Here is a 17,897-nt window from a genome sequence, read left to right on the forward strand (position 1 = left end):
GATGGTACATCAGATGTGAAGGCTGCACACTCATTGTGCACTGACTCTTCCAACATGTTCATATTCTTTTCCTCTGGAAAAAACTGTAAGAATGACAAAAAACTCCTATGGAGAATAAAAGAAGAATAAAGATTGTCACAGACCAAAAAAAGTAGATTCCAGACAGCAAATCACTCATTTCATCAATTTTGCTTTGCACTCATTTTCTTTTGCTCACTTTTTGCTTCTGCCATTGTTTGATCTGTCAGATTCACATCAGTAATCGTGTTTTCTATTCCGTTTGTGGTTTTTATGAGCACTCATCTATCTGTCTATCTATCTGTGTATATGGCAGGCTGAGTTTTTCAGCACCATGGAGAGCTACTGCCCAGCCCTGGCCATGGTGTGTAGACTGCAGTGTATGTGATAATTCCAGAAAGTAAAAGAGGTTGAATGTGTGAATGTTGTATTTCAGTGTTTCAGAGCATGGAGCTGAAGAGGCGAGACTTCACCCACCACAGTCCCACACCAGTCTGGCTGCGTCCCGGGCCCCTGCTGAACTCAGGTGACAAAATCAGACTGTTTGACTGTTACCATCTGCTCCAGCTTACAGCCCCAGACAACACACTGACCAGAGTCAAGCCCATGTGACTGATTTGTCCAGTCAACAGGCATAATGTATGTGACGTCTGATCTCAGAGCTGTGTGCCACCATCATGTCTTCTTCACTGGTTTGATCTCTGTAGCGTTCCAGAGCCAGAGTCTGGTTCATTACAGGGAGAGCCACGTCAGCCCAGCCTGGTTTCAGCGTCCTGTGCCTCCACACTCAGGTACCAAACAGCTGCTGCTCTGATGTGTGTAACATTTGTGAGTGTGTTGACATGTGCACTCTGAACTGCTGTTTGTCTATGTGGAATGGAAACTGGAGCTTGTATGAGTCCAATAGAGTTTAACTGCTGGACCTGCTAGCTAACTGCTGCAGCCCCCTAGTGGTGATGCCTGCAGACAGTCTTTGTTGGCAAATGCTTTATACTGTTCAGAAAAATGTCATTGACCCAAAATCTTCAAAACCCAGTTTGCAAATTTAAGGACCTACAAGCTACACAGACAGAAAAATCTGAACTTCATTTTTCGCCAAAGCATCTACTAGGGAAGACAAGATGGTGGCTGCAGGCTACAATGCCATATGGCTTTTAAATTAGCTTTTAAAACCATTATCTTAACAGAAAGAAATCTGTAAACACACTGCCAGTCAGAATAGATTTACAACAAACAGAAGCCTGTATTGTTGCTGTTGCACTTACCACTAATTTAGCTACAATGCAAATGTATTTCAACTATATTAGTGCTTTTTCAGCTTTGACAAGTGTGGCAGTAAATGTCCAACCTCCACATACTTTCAGCTAAAATATTCAGCTGCTTCAGGAGATGAGCAAGAAATTAAATTTTATTTTTAAAAAAAGTTGAACACTTTTCTCAACTTTATCCTTTGACACAAAGTGAAGGACACCCGGTGGTCAAATTAATATTGTAACACTTAAAATCTGAGCTCTCTGTAATGAACTGGAGTCTTTTGCCATCACCTACATATTTTCTCCAGGATTGTGTGTGTATGTACATATACATACATAGATTGTTCTGCTCTTCATAGTTTTTCCCCTCTATTAATGCATACAGTGAGAGGTGACATCTGGCGGACACTTGTAGAGTTAAGATGGAGTTCAGTGCTATTATGCGGAATCCACTTCGCATGTGAAAAAGCTTAGCAAATCTAGGGTTACCATCTAGACACAAGTGGAGTGTTGATACAACCTAGCTATACTGACAAGTTTAAATGCTTCACCTCCTGCGAACAGGATCAACTATCTAACCTTGTTCCCAGGTGGTGCACTCCTCTCAGACTAGATTTAGGACCTGACACTGGCAAAACCAAAGCAATTTAAAAAAACAAAAAAACAAAATGCATGCACACAATGAAAATGACACCAACAACATCCTTTTTAGATCAGAATTTATTCAGTAACAGATAAACCATTAAAACAGTGAACAGTTGAACTGCACTACAAATCAAAACAGAGATCATATGCCACTGAGGTAATTTTTTCAATGTGAAATTGTATTAAAAAAAAAAAAATTAACCATATAGGAATTCAAATGTTGAAGCTAATTTCTCACAGGATCTAAAATAAAAAAGAATGTGTGTACAGCTAAACAAACCACGATCACAACTGAATGATTTTCCCCCAAACAAAATTTCACACCATTTATTTACAACCTACTTTGACATAGCCCAAGCAAAAACTGCAACCTTTAATTATTCTGTGCGAGTTCATATTTGGACCACGTTTGACACAAAAATCACATGTAAAACAATAGAAAGTTTGTTCATCATAATATTGTATTTTTTTTTTCTTCCAATTTCTTCGAGTGAAATGATGTTGTTGCTCAAACACATACACTGTAACCCTCAAGAGTCTCGTAAATCAGGAAAATAAAAAGTACAAATGATCATAGTAACACAGGAAAATAATGGCAATGAGAAAAACATTAGATTCTGTGAATGTAATAAAGGGACTCACCTTTAAAACATGCAACATGCACTAAATTTAATTCTGCATTATCTAAGGAAATCTAAATAGCGTATGTACAATCTATTTTTCAACGGGGAAAAACTGAGATCTTACACTGTCATGAAGTGACCGTAGACCAGGATGTAGATACCCAATATTAGCATGTCCACACTTTGGCTATGCCATCCCAGAGTGGCACTAAACCACAATAGGTAACAAGAGCAATTAAAGGTGGTCTGTTGAGTATTAGTTGTACTGCATGTTGGCATACTACCTGGAGATAGAAGGTACAACATCTTGTAAATCCATACCTTCATTCCCAAAAAGGAGGCCTAGGCTACCGTGATAAGCAGGCTTGGATGTGACTTTCTTAGCCAGTCATCTCATGTAGACACAGGTCTGACTCTTACCTGGGATATTACCTGTGAGATATACTAGTGTTAGATTTTTCGTTTCTCCAATGGCACTTATGCTATCCTACCCAGTGAACACCACTCAGCTCTCACCAGGCAGTGTAGGAGGAGGTTTAGTATGCATAGCGCGACCTGTCAGCATAGGGATCCCGCGGATGCTCATAGGTCGAACTTCTCGGGAGGGTTTGCACCGGGGAGAGGCGCGACCGCTCAAACGCATACCCATCTGTCTCGGTAGGGACTCTCCGAATCGGACTCCGGTCACGTATGTAGTATGATGAGATTGGGGTTGATGGAGGAGGGAGGGGAGGGCGCTCATAGGGGTCGAGGCTAGAGGGTGGCAGACGTTCCCTCATTATAGCAGAGGAGGTAGGAGGTGATGGATCAGGCAAGGGGACGGTGCGGCGCTCCTCGAAATAACCGCCTCCATACGGATTGGCCCTGTATTTCTCGTAGAAATCCACGACCCCATACGGATCCCTGTCCTCACAAGACGACCGTCGCATCGGGTAGGCTGGTACCGCGCCATAGAGCGAGCTGCTGTTCCCGTATGCCGCCTCGCTGCCGTACATCCGAGCCATGCTATGTTGAGCCGCAGCGCTTACGTTGTAACCTGGAGGCGCCCCGTAACTCATTGCACTCTCGTAGCCTGCGCCCCTGCCGTACCGTGCCACACCGCTGCTGTGACCAGAACCCCGGGAAAAACCATGTACAGGAGCATAGCTGCCGGCAAATTCCGGATCGCCACCGAAGCCCGGATGATAACCTCGGCTGCGACCACGCCCACCAAATCTCATGGCACCGTATCCGTCAGACCTTGGCTCCGCATCGTTTTTGTGGTAGCCATTTTGGTCTAGAGGGCACTCTTTGGACCAGTGGCCTTCCTGCCCGCAACGATAACAACCCGATCTCTCTCCCATTCCCGGCGCAGTGCGCAGGCGGCTAGTTGAAAGCTTCACACTCATCAGTTTGCCTTAAAAAGAGAAGACGCAATTCTAAATTATTCATTCTGACACTTCTTGCTTGGCATAAGTGTCTCTTAATCAATAAACTTATCAACAAAACAGGAGAATACCCTGAAAATAACCATATTCTCATTATTTGAGCATAACAAATAAACTGCTAAACAAGCTACAAAACAAACCACGGCTGCCTTTCTTGTTCTGTCTTACCTTTATCCCTTAATATCCCCCTCTCACTTACCTGTGATGTAGCCATAACTTACCTGTTAATTAACAAAAAGGGAGATTTACTTCCTCTTAATAATGTGGGTCTAATATACCAAGGTAAAACTCCCCATACCCTGCCCAAGTTCACCTTTAAAGGCTGTGTTGTCTAGCTTATTGATGGCCTCCATGGCGTCCTCCACCCGCTCCATGTGAACAAAAGCATAGTCTTTCACTATGTCGCACTCCAACACAGCCCCAAACTCCTCAAACTTGGCCCGTAGCTCCTGGTTGGTGCAGGCGATGTTGCCCACATGTAGCTTGGTGGAAGCTCTCGATTTACCGCGGCTTAATTCTACATTCATGGGCTGGCCGTTCAGCTCGTAGTGGTGGAGATTGCGGATGGCCTCCTCTGCCTCAGCTTTGTCATCCATGTGCACAAAGCCGAAGTTCTTGACAATGTCACATTCTGAAATCTTGCCATACTGGGAGAAGAGAGAACGTAGCTCATCTGTCGTTGTGTCTGGTGACAAGTTGCCGATGAAGATTTTCACCATTGTGGAGCTTTCACTTCACTAAGAGAAAAGAGACAAGAAATTAAAACTGAACTAACTTAACTAAATAAAGAATATCAGTCTACAGGCCTGATGAAGTCTTTAATGTCTTTATAGATACAGCACAGATAGATAGCAGGGGTACAAAAACGAACCAAAGGGGGAAAGTTCAATCCACAACACAACCTACAAAGTGCAGCGTTGCAAAAACATCCACTATATAAGAGCCGCAAAACCACACACTTGGCTGATGAATTAATGAATATACTGAAAGTATCCTTATGTCGTCTTAAGCCTGATGGAGCTTTTTCTTTCAAAAGAATATTTGTTGATTTCATGTTGTTATCCCAAATCTCTGAGTGGAAAAAAGTTACTTTTGCAAATAAGACAAAATTCAAAACAGTACATTTAAAAAACAAACCGAACTGAAACAAAAAAAATTTGACCCAAACACCGCAATACACACACCGAACTATGGCTTTACTGAGCCGGTATACTCCTAATATGTATGTAGATAGATAGATCAGTAGAATTTTACAATGTGAGTGTTGTCTAAATTTGTTTTATGGCGGGACTGATATGGAACAAATAACACATGACCTATTCCTTGAACATAACCGCGTTTACGGTGAACTGCTAAGACCGTAGCCCTGCAGTACAGACAATAGTACTACTGTATGAGCACGAGGTGCTGGCCCAGAGCAAATCCAAAATGCTACCTCACACAGGATTTATCAGCAACTTTACCGACCACGTCTTCGATCCCGCTTTCTAAGGTGTAACGTTGTTCGGGTATATTATAAGATGTTTGTAGGAACAGGCGACCAAGCACTAAGTCGAGATTTTACTAAAACAATGTCAGACTCGGATGATCACGTGTATATCAATAAAACACGGTAAAGAACCGTGATAGGAGAAGCCATGTTGTACGATATCACGCATGTAACGTTACGTTTTCCTACATAGGGGATAGTAAAATACCAGATTTTTGAATGGAGGTCGGCGTGACTTTCTCTCCATCCATACCAGGAAGACACGTCTCGTGCTTGTGGCAAGCTAGTGAGCTAAAGCTAAAGTATTAGCTAGCGAGCTAACACTCGCCGCTACCAAATTCATTTACACCACAGCTGCCTCTAACTTAGCTTTGAATGCCCAGTCGATTTGTACAAACGGTATTTAATTGTTAAATATACGAATAGAAGTACAAAGCGTGCCCGCGGTTCGAGTTATATTAATGTAGGCATAGCGCGCCTCTTGGGGTTACTGTTAGCACCTACACGGTTCGGCCTACCCGTAGTTACACAGCAAAGTTATTAGTTTTTGTTAGCTAACCCGAATCCGTCAACCTTAGTTATTTTTTTCTAACCAAGAGGCAGCCTTTATCCCTGATTTGTTTGGCAGAGTTCCCTATAGTCATACCTTGTAAAGCTGCGGTAAGTGTGTCGGCCCTCGGAGCGCTAGCGGCGACTGGTGTGCAGGCTGCTAAGCTAACAGTACACCACAGCTCGAGCGGCTGGGGAGGGGCCACTACGGCACCGCAACCACACGGCAACAACCTACCACATGTTACGATTATTATGGCTAAACTTGTGATCAGCGTTAGGTTTTTATAAACACACACACATATATATCAACAAATCAATGACGTATAAGTGTTGTAATTTGGCAATAGTGAGTATTTATACCTTCGTGAATTGAAATTTGATTAGCGCATGCGCAGTTAAATTCTAGACTTTGGGGCTGCTTCACCACTTGCACTTTAACTAAGAATTGTGTTGTAACTCATTTTCGACCATCCTCTTCATGTCGCACAGTATGTCGTGTTCTCCGGTGGTGCAGATTCAAAATGCAATACTTAATTTCTTAGATTCTATTATTGGCAGGGAAATCATCCTCAGATAAAGATGTGGCCACATGTTCAGTTATGTCATACTGAATCACAATCGTGATTGTCAAATACAATTAAATTAAGGCTCAACTAAGGCAGAGTATGTAATAACCCCAGGCATCTGGGAAAAAAATCAGTTAAATAATGATTTAGAATCATATGTCCACATAAGATTAAGTAGTAGTAGTAGTAGTCAGAACATGTTGGAGGTGCTAATCTTTCTTCAAATCTTTTTTTTTTTTTTTTTTTAATTGCATGTTTTAAATATTAACTCAAGAGCCATCAACTGGTGGCTACTACAGAGGCAGAGCTGGCCATCCAGCACAAGGGCTCATTCAGAATTTAGTTGGTACACACTGGGTACAGATCATGCAGTAAGAAAGATTATGAGGGCAAGACTGCAGTTAGTTTTAATGGTATTCAATCCAGTTCCAACACCTCAACTCTTTTGCTCATATGTGATATGGTAATTAACATTGTGTATTATTTTTTAAGCAGATTTGGTTTTGAGTGCCAGCTATTACAAGTGACCTCCTCTCACCTACATGAAGTCAAAGTTTAAAACCAGAGTACTGAAAAATATCAGGCTGTCACCAAAATAACTTTGGGTTTTATTAAAAACCAATATGCATTTTAGACACTTGATGTATGCTGTGACCATTACAGCTAGTATGAAAAATACAAACTTCAACTCCACCCATACTCAAAATTAATAAAGGCACCCCCCCCACCCCCAACACAGAACAAGTCAAGTGCCTCATGACAAACAGCCCAAGCCCTGAGTTCTGCCTCACACTTCCTTATCTACCGCTGCTGTATTGCATGGATACGTTTGCATTCAGTTTCCATCCCAGGCTAAAAATAAAGGTTAAATCATGACAGGTTATTCTGTTGTCAGCAATGAGCAAGGTCTGAACTACTGTCAGTGCAGAGGAAATGCAGTGATAATGTTACTTACTTGCATACTGTACAAATTTCAGCCTACATTCTCATTTTGGTATCACTGAATAGAATACAAAGACTGAACTATTTGAAGCATTCTGACTTAAAATGAGAGCACAGACCAACATGTGATACATTTTCACTTTCATATTCTGAGGTCACACATGGTCAGTTGGACAAAAACAATTAGGAGGCTGGAGTGTCCATAGTTAGATTCCTTCCTTACATCAGTTGGCAACTCAAAGCCTGTGACTGTATCCCAGCTATAGTTTTGTGCTCAGCAGTAACATTCAAGGCAAGTTGCATGGATACAGATTTAGGTATACTCAATTTAAAAAAAAAAAAAAAAAAAAAAAAAAAAAAAAAAACTTTCACTGTAGATCAGTGGTGTCCAAGTATGTACTGTAGAGTGCCAAGAGTCTGCAGGTTCAACCAAACATTAAATCAGCTGCCCAGATTACTACACCATCAAGCATGGGGGAAGAACGTGTCAGTGCAATCAGCTGTTGTAGTCTGGGGTTGGAATGAAAACTATGACCCATGGCCCTCCATGGCACATGGCTGGACACATGGTTCATCATTTAGGGAAAAACAATTTAGTCCAACACTTGGTTTTGTCCAAGTCCATATAACCAACCCAGAATGACCTATGAGATAAACAAACCAAAAGACATGAATGTGTTTGAATGGCAAGACAACAGAAAATGTTTTCACTGAGCAACCAATAGAACTGTGTTCCAGCCAATTACATTTAAGTAAATGTTAATCCTCAAATAAGGACATTTCTCTAAATTATCTTTACAAAAGGTCTGACAAATTACATTTGCTTAAAGAATTTGCTTCATGTGAGGAAGAAACACAGGTATAAAAACAAAATTAACAAACACGACTAAAAAGGAAGGTGAAAACCCACAGAGCAAGTGAGAAAATGATCTCTATATATTATAAATGCCGTATAAACAGTGCGATTCAAAATTGCAAACCATCCTTATTGAAAACTGTAAATGAAGTATGTGCACGTGAATGTGGATTGATTCCATGAGAGAGACTGATTCGTCTGCAGGCAACTGGCACCTCAGTTGCCAGGGAGATGCCCGCGCCAATTTCCGATCACATCTCGTACGCTTTGTTTTGCGGCACACCACACAGATCGATGGAATCATGCAGCTCGGAGAAATGACAGCAAAGGAAAAGTCCTGCAGTTCACAAACACACCTAAAAAAAGAGCAGAGCATTCCCTTTTGAGAAATGGAGTTCAGTGTGACGATCCGCAGCACAGCTGTGAAGGATTCACTACCTGGAAATCTAGGTTACAACGCATTTCGAGATCCCAGTCCCCACTGATCATTAACGTTTCACAGTAAAGTTGGGACATCTAATAACCGTCACATTCGTCTGTGTTGCTCACCTTGGCAGCGTGGCTTTAGTAAGGCGCATAGCGTGCCGAGTAAGGGTCCTTGGCCCGCGGAATGGCGTAGGAGGAGCTTCTGGAGGCCGACACCGGTGACAGTCTTGTGCGCTCGTAGGAATAACCTGCCGAGGTGACTGGCACTCGTCTGATCGGGCTGCGGTCTCGAGCATAGTATGCGGCCGCGGCTGACGCAGGTGGAGGCATAGGCCGATGGTCGTATGGATCTATGCTGGAGGAGAGCCTTGAGAGGGAGGAAGAGGGAGGTGGGGGAGGGGGGAGATAGGAGACACGGCGATCCTCGAAATAGCTTGAGCCATAAGGGCGAGCTCTGAACTTTTCATAATAGTCAACACTGTGCCGGTCACGATCATAAACTGATGACCTGTCAGCATAGGAGCCTGCTGCTCTGCCGGCGTACCTATCCCCCAGCTCAGACCCATAGCCACTAAGCCTACGAGGGGGAGGTGGCAGCCCACCCAAGTAACTAGCTCGACTATACGCAGAGCCACCCATGTAATCAGATGCTGGAGGCCCGGCCATCCCGTAACCGCCCCTGCCATAACCTGGGGGGCCGCGTGGGGGGCCTCGGCCGCTGTGACCCCTCATGTCGTCACTGTGGCTACCGTTCCGACCGACTGGGCAGTCTTTCGACCAGTGACCCTGTTTCCCGCAGACATAGCAGCCGGTTTGATCTCCCATTCCCGGAGCAGTGCGAAGCCGACTGGTGGACAGTTGTACGCTCATCAGCTTGCCTTGTGAGGAGAGAGAAGACACGCATGAGACCGTTGGGTTCTGACACGACAAGCTCTTACCGACTATAAACACGTTATATTAACTTCACCGACATGATTGAGCGAAGCGAAATCACCTGCAGCGCATTTTACGTCAGTGCCTATTCACCGGTTACAATGCTGCTGGCTCTACAACAGACTGGCCCAATCTTACAAGTGACTACTTTCAGTCCGTCCTGTCAGATATGACATTTAAGGGTTTTCCATTCATTTTCTCTTAAAGTGGAAAAATCAGAGCTAGTAGTTTTTACTTGTCACGTGGCGACTAAAAAGAATCCCAATTCGTATCTACAGATAGCAAAGACCACAAGCTGCCCGAAAGTTCACCTTTGAAGGCTGTGTTGTCCAGCTTATTGATGGCCTCCATGGCATCCTCCACTCGCTCCATGTGAACAAAGGCGTAGTCCTTCACTATGTCACACTCCACCACGCTACCAAACTCTTCAAACTTGGCCCGCAGATCCTCACTGGTGGCACCTTCGCCGATGTTGCTGACATGTAGCTTGGTGGTGGCCTTGGGCCTCCCTTTGCTCATCTCCACGTTCATACGCTCACCATTCAGTTCGTAGTGGTGGAGGTTGCGGATGGCCTCCTCAGCTTCAGACAAGCTGTTCATGTGCACAAAGCCAAAGTTCTTGACGATGTCACATTCTGAAATTTTGCCATATTCAGAGAAGAGAGTGCGCAGCTCTTCGGCTGTGGTACTGGAGTTAAGATTTCCAACAAAGATTTTCACCATGATGAGATTCCACCTGGGTAGGATAAGGTCAGAGAGAAGTTCGTTAGCAAAGACATCTTTTTTAATACCCTAAACCAGTATTTTCTGATATGATCAGTGGATGTGAGCTCATAACTTGGCTTAAGAGATGTTCATGTGAAACCATTTTTGAGGAATTGGTACTTTTCAACTGGTTTTAAACAAGAACATTCTACACTGCAAGAAGCTCCTGTTGTATCACACTACAAGCTAATTGTTTGCATATAATGTGATGTTATTGCAGGCTCATGAAGGGATGTGGACTAGTGATGGGATCGATAATCAATAAAATCATGCTTACCCTTCACGTGTACATATAAGCTAGATGTTTTTAATGTGATTACCTATCAAATAAGTTAAAAAATAAATATCTTGCTAATTTGTGATCTAGATTACTTAACTCTACCCTAAGCAACTACATACAACAGCCAGCCAGATTTGAGGAGGTTGCTGGGCAGCCCTGACACATTTCACAGTGAAAAGTTATCAGCTGCCCTGATATAGGACAATCTCACAATGACAAAGAAAAAGATCAGGAGTTTTAATGCTATCTTGCAAACGGCATGGAACATGATTACATTTTTTGTCTTGTTACAATCAACTGAATTATGGCTATCATTATCTAGATATGAACATGTGCAATATTAATATCTTAAAAGGCAACGGCAGACTGATTGGTCTGTTCTGATCAGAAAAAATATTGCATTGCATATGGCATTTTCTATGCCCAGTTGGTATTATGCTTTTTTGTTGTTGTTGTTTTTGTTTGTGGTTTTTTTTTTTTTTTTTTTTTAAACAAGAAATGCTTAAAATTCACTGTTGCTACACTGAAAATTTAAAGCAAGTGTGAACCTATAGTATTATCGTGTATCACATCGATATTGAAATACTTGGCATAATCATCGAGGTATGGAATTTTGTCCATGTTGTGCATGGACAATTTGAATCCCCAATTGTGCCTTATTTTTAATCCATATTTCATTTAGTATGTATCCATTATACTGCGAAGAGTAACTTGATGAAAATGCCGATTTTAGGAGTTACTTTGCTTCGTATACTCACTCTCTTTCCACCAAAACACAGCCGTGGCCAGCAGGCGGCCAGTGTGAACAAATGCTAAAAGTTTGAATTAAATTAACATAAAATTAAATGCTGCCAGGGGTGTCAAACACGTGCTATTTCACCTTGTGATTTCTACAATCTCTCTCATAAGCAATGATCAACGGGGATAATCGTCAGACTGTATGTTGACTGGAGCTTGATGTGACTTTTCCTCCAAACAAGATGGAAAAGCACGAATCGGTGCTAGGCTAGCGTTAACTGTTGCGTAGTTAGCCTTACTTGGGTTAGCCGTGTTGTCCCAGTTACAACATGTGGTAAACAAGTGTGATCCTTCAACCCTTTAGCTAAGTCAAATAGTTTACGCAAAGCCGCGACAGTATGGCTTTTAACAGCGTTTACCCTCAGCTGCTAGTGCTCAGTAAAGTTAAGTTACACACTGACGAACAGGTTGCTAACTCTGAGCTTGCTAAATAATGAAATGTTGCTTAGCATTCAAGGCCGACTGAACGGTAACCAGCTCAGTGTCATAATAATTCACTAACAGCTAGCTAGTGACATTATAGTTGAGTTTCCAGAGGTCGCTAAGTTGTTGTTTTCGTTGTCACAGGCATGTATTGATGTAATGGCGTTGTCGTGTTTGGCTATCGAAAGCAGTCAAGTTGAAGCTAAAGCTCACCAACTTAGATAAAATCAGCCTCTGACCGCCAGAGAGCCGTCAGAGGAAATTAGCTGGAATGGCGCTGCAAAGAGAAATGTATCCAAGCGACTTCTATAGAGGGATCCGCTTCTTGCATAATTAGTCAGATATGTTTTATTTACCTGAGAAACGATGCAGGCCCCGAATCCAATGAATGAAAAGTGAAATGGCGCCGCCAGCAGAACGATGCTGCGTTCAAGTCGGACAGGAAAGGCGATAGACTTTCATCCTACTTGACTGTAGACGTTTTTTGTTTTTTTGTTTTTTTGTGTGACAAATGCTACTGGAAATAGTCGGCAAAATACCATTCACCTTAACTTTCATATGGTTAATACTATTTGGGCACTAGTAGCTACTCGGGTTAGTACCGTGGATTGGATAACAGGATATTACAACCTAGTTTACCGAGTTTGCCTCAGTCTTATTTGTCGTTTGATATGATCATCATCAAAGAAATACTTGGTTAATTATAGATCATAACTCCATCACCAACAAAACGAACAAATGACTTTCATCGCCGTTTTGTGTAACAATTCATAAAATGACCCGAGTAGGACGTAGTTGATTTTTCTATCGTAATATTGCAATATTTCTTATGCTGTAAAATACTGTAAAAGTCCAATTTTTTCACTAACTGTGCATACAGAAAGAATGACGATACCATGAACACCCAAAGCCTACAAATAACACAAACCATGACTGTTTCGTTTCTTCAAACGACGTTGAAAGTGGTTCACTGTTTATTCCCATGTGACTTGAATGCAGCAGTTTAATAGCGGTGGGTGAGCTTGAAAAGGGTCAAACAGCGACATCGTCTGGTAAAATTAGAGAACAACAGGCTTTCCCTAATTGTTAAAACTAACAATTTCAAATGAATTTTTTTCAGTTCCAGTTTCTACAAGTTATACTGTTACTTCTGTATGTTATTTACCGCTGTTTACCCAGTTTTGCATTTATATGAGAATAGGGTATTAAAGGGAAAAGATAAGAACATGAAATAACTCAAAATTGTAACTGTATGTTTGTGTCGATGACTATAGTTACCAACTCACTGAGAGTATTTTTATTTGTTTTTTAAGTGCAGCAAGCTAATTCATATTTCATAGAATCTCTGTTGATGCTAATGATAGTGGGGTTGATAATACTCTGAAATTAATGTGCCATTCATGAGCGTAAAGTATTGAGGCACAGTCTCAACATCAAAATATTCTCAGTTGAAGTTCTTCAAAATACCTGAGAACTGACTCACTTAAAAGCATATAATGAAGAATATAAACAGTTAAAACATTGAAATGTCATGAGTAGGTGTTTGTTGTGTTCAGTGCTCATCAATGGAAAAGTCAATTTATTTCATTTATTGGAGATCATATGAGCAATAACTTGCATGAGGCCCAATAACAGTCACCCAGGTTAAACCAAACAGAACCATAAACTGGTATGGCCATTTATTCTGTTCTCTAAATCTGCTTCAGTGGATATAAAAAGCTTATTTTGAGTTTCACACTCCCCCCTCATATGGTAAGAGCATACTGAAATTTTATCTTCATCTATGTACATAATGATTCTCACAGACATATTACCACACCTAAAAAAAAAACCACATGCGTATTGCATCTTTCAAGTATCTCTCAGGGAAGAGTCGAGTGTTACATTATTTCTGTCGCATTCCCATGACATAAATACTATAACACAAAATTAGCAAACTTCTCATGTAGTGGACTTTCAATTCTGGTCAAACACACAGTATTACAATTTGTTAGCACATTTCCATGGCACTGACTGCAGCCATATGTTGTGTATTTTTGTGTAAGTGGTAATATCAGTTGCAGCAAAAGCAAAAAGCTGTAGGGGTTTTCCTCTTGAACAGTCACTTCACACTCGCATTGTGACTTATTCTAATCTCATACTGGTAAAGGAGACACCATGGATATAGAGCAGATGGCTTAATGCTGTGCTAGGAAATTTTGCACATTGGCAGTCCCAAGTGGCAGTGAGGGAACGAGTAGGGGTTGCAGTCTTAAAGGAAAAGTTCACCCATTTTGAAAAATGTGATATTATTTATTTCACCCCCCCCAAGCTGTTCTGTAGGACAGTAGTGGTGCTATCTTCCTCTCATTGTTACTGAGTGCTGGATACTGGCTGCATGCTCAAAATGCTAACTGTTAGCCTGCTGCCATTGAAGTGGACTTCCCCCCAGCTAACATTCTTAAGGCTGAATTATGCTTCTGCGTAAGCGGAGTGTACGGGGGTTGTGCGAAGCTTGCAGGGGTTGTACGACCGCTGCAGAGCCTTGCCACGCACCTCCGAAAAATTGTAACTACGCGGACCCCATGTAGCCCCCAACGCAGGCCCCCCACTGACAACAAGAGCTATGATTGGTCCGTCGAACTACAGCATTTCACCCCTCTGGCGTCACGTCCAGTTGTTGTGCCGGCAGCGTCATTTTTAAAAGAACTGCTGTTGCAATCACATCTTGACTCATCAGTTAATTTCAAATTATTTGGAAAGTTTGGATCATGCTGGATCTGGATCTACTGCTGCTCCCTTTAAAAACAGTGCTGCCGGCACCACAACAGGTAGAGGAGTGACCATACATCACAGGGTGTATGTGGGTCTGCCGAAAAAAACAAAAACAAAACGCGCCCCATAGCGTTTTGGCGGAGAATTGCTTAGCGTGTTTCGCAGAGGTATGTTGGACACACACGCCCTGCGTGGAAACTGCGTGTGCGTTGCGTCGAGTGTCCGCAGAACCATAATCCGGCCTTTAAAGATAACCACCTTAATCCACTCCTCTTCTTGTTCTTCTTCTAATGACAGGTTGTATACCGGGAAATGTAATGCTTCTCTCCACAGACAAGTTTATCATAAATTTTTCTTATATAGCAGAATTTTTTACAGCCACCCTGCCTAAAAAAAGTCTTCAACGGTGGAACTATTTTCTTGTGTGGTCTCAGCTCTCTGCGTTGGTCCTCAGTTGCATCAGTGGCTGGCAGGAGCCTGAAAGGTTCATGAGACGTGATAGAGAGGAGTGGAGGAAAAGCAGAAGCTCGCCTCAACATATCTAGTCAGATATCTTTTAGTACCCTGAAGAAAGTTGTTATCTTTGTTGTTTCAGGACTAGCAAACTCATGCAATCTGCCTCTGTCTCCGTGGTGGGTCCTCTGGCGGAGTAATATGGAGAGTGCAGAAGTTGCCGGATCTTTCTGGATGTTGATAACAGGGAAATTCCAGTTCTAAACAGTAATTTGTATCGTCCGTTTGTGCTCAGTAACTGTTTAATTTAGGATAGCAACTCTTGTACGGTGATGTTAAACCTTCTTTGCATGGTCAACTATGCCTTTAAGGACGTCACTGCCTACGAGAATATAGTTGTAGTTCCCACCATATTGACATCAGAAATCAATATGGGCAAATGGAGTTAATCTAGTGGGGATTAAAAACGTTTCTCTTTCAAGCTTCAGGCTACTTGTGATATAGACTGTGAAGACAGATGGGTTTTCACACAAAAATGTGTCTAATGCAGCTTTCAACTAGCATGTAGTATATCTAAGAAACAGAAACTCACCACTGATCAATTTTCACAAGTCCTTCCAGAAAAAATACACTCTCAGTCTGGGCGGGAAATAGAATCCCATATTGGCATTTCTCATACATAGCGCACGGTTCAGGGGATCAGCTGGTGTTGACTACACCTTCAGTCACAGAGGGCTTCCCTTTCACAATTTCTACAAGTTTCTCCACAGGGTTATAAGGTGGATCTGTGAGTCCTTCCACTGTGCTTCTTGAAAATTTGCTGCTTCTGCTCTCAGCTTCCCGTTCCATCGTTTCTTTCAGTAGCTGCTTTCATGGCCCGTCAGGATGTACAGGTTGCTCAGCGCCGAGGGGTCGTCTGTTGGTGTGCTCTGAAGGACGATGTCCCTGTTGCAAGGCCAAAAATGACAGGCACAAAAATGAACAGAACCCGAGTGATTAAAAAAAATAACGTAAAAAATCAGCTGCTCTTGGAATTGACAAAGCTGTGTCTCTGCGGTAAAAGCCTTCATCAGAATTTGACTCCATATCACAGTCAATTACAGCTGAAATCCATCTTAATATTAATCTTAGACACCTACTCTCTAGGAGCAGCTGGATTTTTGTTTTTCATTTCATAGTCAAAAACACTAATAATACTACTGCTACTTTAATCCTTTGACTTAGTGAATTACAATGTCAGACAAGAGTCAACATACCGGTTTGTTCCCAAAACTCTGAACACTCGAGTCTCGTCTGTGATCTCTTGCGTTACCTGCAAGTACAAATCACATTTGACTGTTGTCGATAAACGTTAATTTGAATAAATCAAGGAGATATAAACCAACACCGTGGCCGCACATAAACCACTCTGTAATACTCACTTCACTTGACTGGAGACTCCTCCCCTGAAGGCCGTGCTTCCAGAAAGCCAGAACACTGTCCTGTAGGCAAACTGTGCAAACAAGTCCACAACAAGCAGATGAGAGGAATATTTCAACTGGGTTACGACTGGAATCCGTAACATATTGGTCTTTCATCAAAAATCTGATTTGATCCAGTCAGTATCACCCCCCTCGGGTCTGATGGATGTATAATGCAGTTTGATTAACTAGGCCCACATCCTGTATTTATCAACATCACACTGGCTGGGAAGATCTTCACCTGAATTGATTCTAATGAAATGTTTTAAACTGATTCCATGCAGCAATGCATAAATATGCATTTAATTTACTTATTTTTGTTATTTATGTGTTTGCTTGTTTATTTATTTTCATCATGAAGAGTTTCAGTGGACAGTTTTAGCAGAGATAGTGTATATAGGTGGATACTTCACCTACAACAATATGTGAGGCCACCTCCAGGGGGCGACATTAAACTAGACTAAAACTGCCTTCCTGTCTGATAATGCATGATTCCCGCCAAAAAAGAGACAGAGAGATAGAGAATCTAATATGGGGGAAATATTGAACTACTCCAATACATTCAAACTAAAAATATATAATAAATATACTGGCAGAAAATATCAGCAGCTGCTTTCCTAAAATCTCCCCACTGGCCTTCAGAAGCTCATGCCAGTCGAACACTGGGTCAGACATCCCTGATAGCCGCTTGCCTCTAAGTTTTGATAAAGCTGTAGCAGGTTTGTACCTAGTGTTGCAATGGGGAAGTCAAAGACCATCTCGTTGGTCAGCTCTTTGGATGGAAGCCCTTGTAGGTTCACAATCTTAACAGTTTCTGTTGAGTGGACGTGGAAAAAAACATGAGACACAGTAATCAGCATGTGAGACGGCTGATTTTAAACTGTTTCAGTAGATTTGGACACTTACTTTCTATTGCAATGAGGACAGTGTCTCTGTCCAGTTGGGTTACCTGAACCGCCCCCACTGGTCCAATATCTGCAAGCAGGGGGATTATATTTATATCATATTTCATACACAATTTAAAGTGACTCAAAAAAGAACTGGTGGAACTGTTTGAAGTAATTTTTTCACTGAATAAATAAATTCAGAAATCTCATTTGTAAGGTATAATTAGAAATGGAACACAATAGCCTGAAGCTGAGTGTGATTTGCCGAATTTACTTTCAGTTTTACCAGTTAAGATTGAGCTTTCAGACACATCTGAGGTCTGAGCAAATGAGCAGAGATTCAACCC

General features: G+C 42.0%; 3 protein-coding genes across 8 annotated transcripts in view; all 3 read right to left on the reverse strand.

The window, feature by feature from the left end:
* Positions 1-1,973: 1,973 nt before the first annotated feature.
* LOC115376799 (RNA-binding protein 4.1-like) lies at positions 1,974-6,297 on the reverse strand. 3 transcript variants are annotated; one of them, XM_030076565.1, is made up of 3 exons: positions 6,102-6,288; positions 4,280-4,703; positions 1,974-3,935 (listed from the first exon to the last, which is right to left on the reverse strand). In XM_030076565.1, the coding sequence occupies exons 2-3, from the start codon at positions 4,683-4,685 to the stop codon at positions 3,076-3,078; spliced, it is 1,266 nt and encodes a 421-aa protein (XP_029932425.1). In that variant the 5' UTR covers positions 4,686-4,703; positions 6,102-6,288; the 3' UTR covers positions 1,974-3,075. The 3 variants fall into 3 exon arrangements, with proteins under 3 accessions (XP_029932425.1, XP_029932426.1, XP_029932427.1); XM_030076566.1 differs by lacking the exon at positions 6,102-6,288 and adding an exon at positions 5,664-5,943; XM_030076567.1 differs by lacking the exon at positions 1,974-3,935 and adding an exon at positions 3,944-4,187 and having other exon boundaries at positions 6,102-6,297.
* Positions 6,298-7,152: 855 nt separating this feature from the next.
* Positions 7,153-12,489, reverse strand: LOC115376792 (RNA-binding protein 4.1-like). 2 transcript variants are annotated; one of them, XM_030076560.1, is made up of 4 exons: positions 12,353-12,489; positions 10,042-10,466; positions 8,921-9,675; positions 7,153-8,727 (listed from the first exon to the last, which is right to left on the reverse strand). In XM_030076560.1, the coding sequence occupies exons 2-3, from the start codon at positions 10,451-10,453 to the stop codon at positions 8,936-8,938; spliced, it is 1,152 nt and encodes a 383-aa protein (XP_029932420.1). In that variant the 5' UTR covers positions 10,454-10,466; positions 12,353-12,489; the 3' UTR covers positions 7,153-8,727; positions 8,921-8,935. The 2 variants fall into 2 exon arrangements, with proteins under 2 accessions (XP_029932420.1, XP_029932421.1); XM_030076561.1 differs by lacking the exon at positions 12,353-12,489 and adding an exon at positions 12,210-12,344.
* A 1,896-nt stretch (positions 12,490-14,385) lies between these two features.
* map4k2 (mitogen-activated protein kinase kinase kinase kinase 2) overlaps positions 14,386-17,897 on the reverse strand; it is a 36,005-nt gene continuing 32,493 nt past the window's right edge. For all 3 annotated transcript variants that reach the window (XM_030076526.1, XM_030076525.1, XM_030076524.1), the window contains 5 exons: positions 17,570-17,638; positions 17,391-17,477; positions 16,625-16,695; positions 16,460-16,515; positions 14,386-16,148 (listed from right to left, as the gene is read on the reverse strand). In XM_030076526.1, the coding sequence (XP_029932386.1) occupies positions 16,061-16,148; positions 16,460-16,515; positions 16,625-16,695; positions 17,391-17,477; positions 17,570-17,638 (371 nt within the window). In that variant the 3' untranslated portion in view covers positions 14,386-16,060. The remainder of the gene's footprint in view (positions 16,149-16,459; positions 16,516-16,624; positions 16,696-17,390; positions 17,478-17,569; positions 17,639-17,897) is intronic.

Source organism: Myripristis murdjan, chromosome 18, assembly GCF_902150065.1.
Source record: "Myripristis murdjan chromosome 18, fMyrMur1.1, whole genome shotgun sequence".
Classification (NCBI taxonomy): domain Eukaryota; kingdom Metazoa; phylum Chordata; class Actinopteri; order Holocentriformes; family Holocentridae; genus Myripristis; species Myripristis murdjan.

What these genes read in the sequence shown, in the direction of transcription:
- LOC115376799 (XM_030076565.1), bottom strand. Translation starts at nt 4,685, where the DNA reads ATGGTGAAAATCTTCATCGGCAACTTGTCACCAGACACAACGACAGAT. An exon ending in AGACAACACAGCCTTTAAAG is followed by an intron (nt 3,936 to 4,279) that starts GTGAACTTGGGC and finishes TCTCTTTTTAAG; the next exon opens with GCAAACTGATGAGTGTGAAG.
- LOC115376792 (XM_030076560.1), bottom strand. Translation starts at nt 10,453, where the DNA reads ATGGTGAAAATCTTTGTTGGAAATCTTAACTCCAGTACCACAGCCGAA. An exon ending in GGACAACACAGCCTTCAAAG is followed by an intron (nt 9,676 to 10,041) that starts GTGAACTTTCGG and finishes TCTCCTCACAAG; the next exon opens with GCAAGCTGATGAGCGTACAA.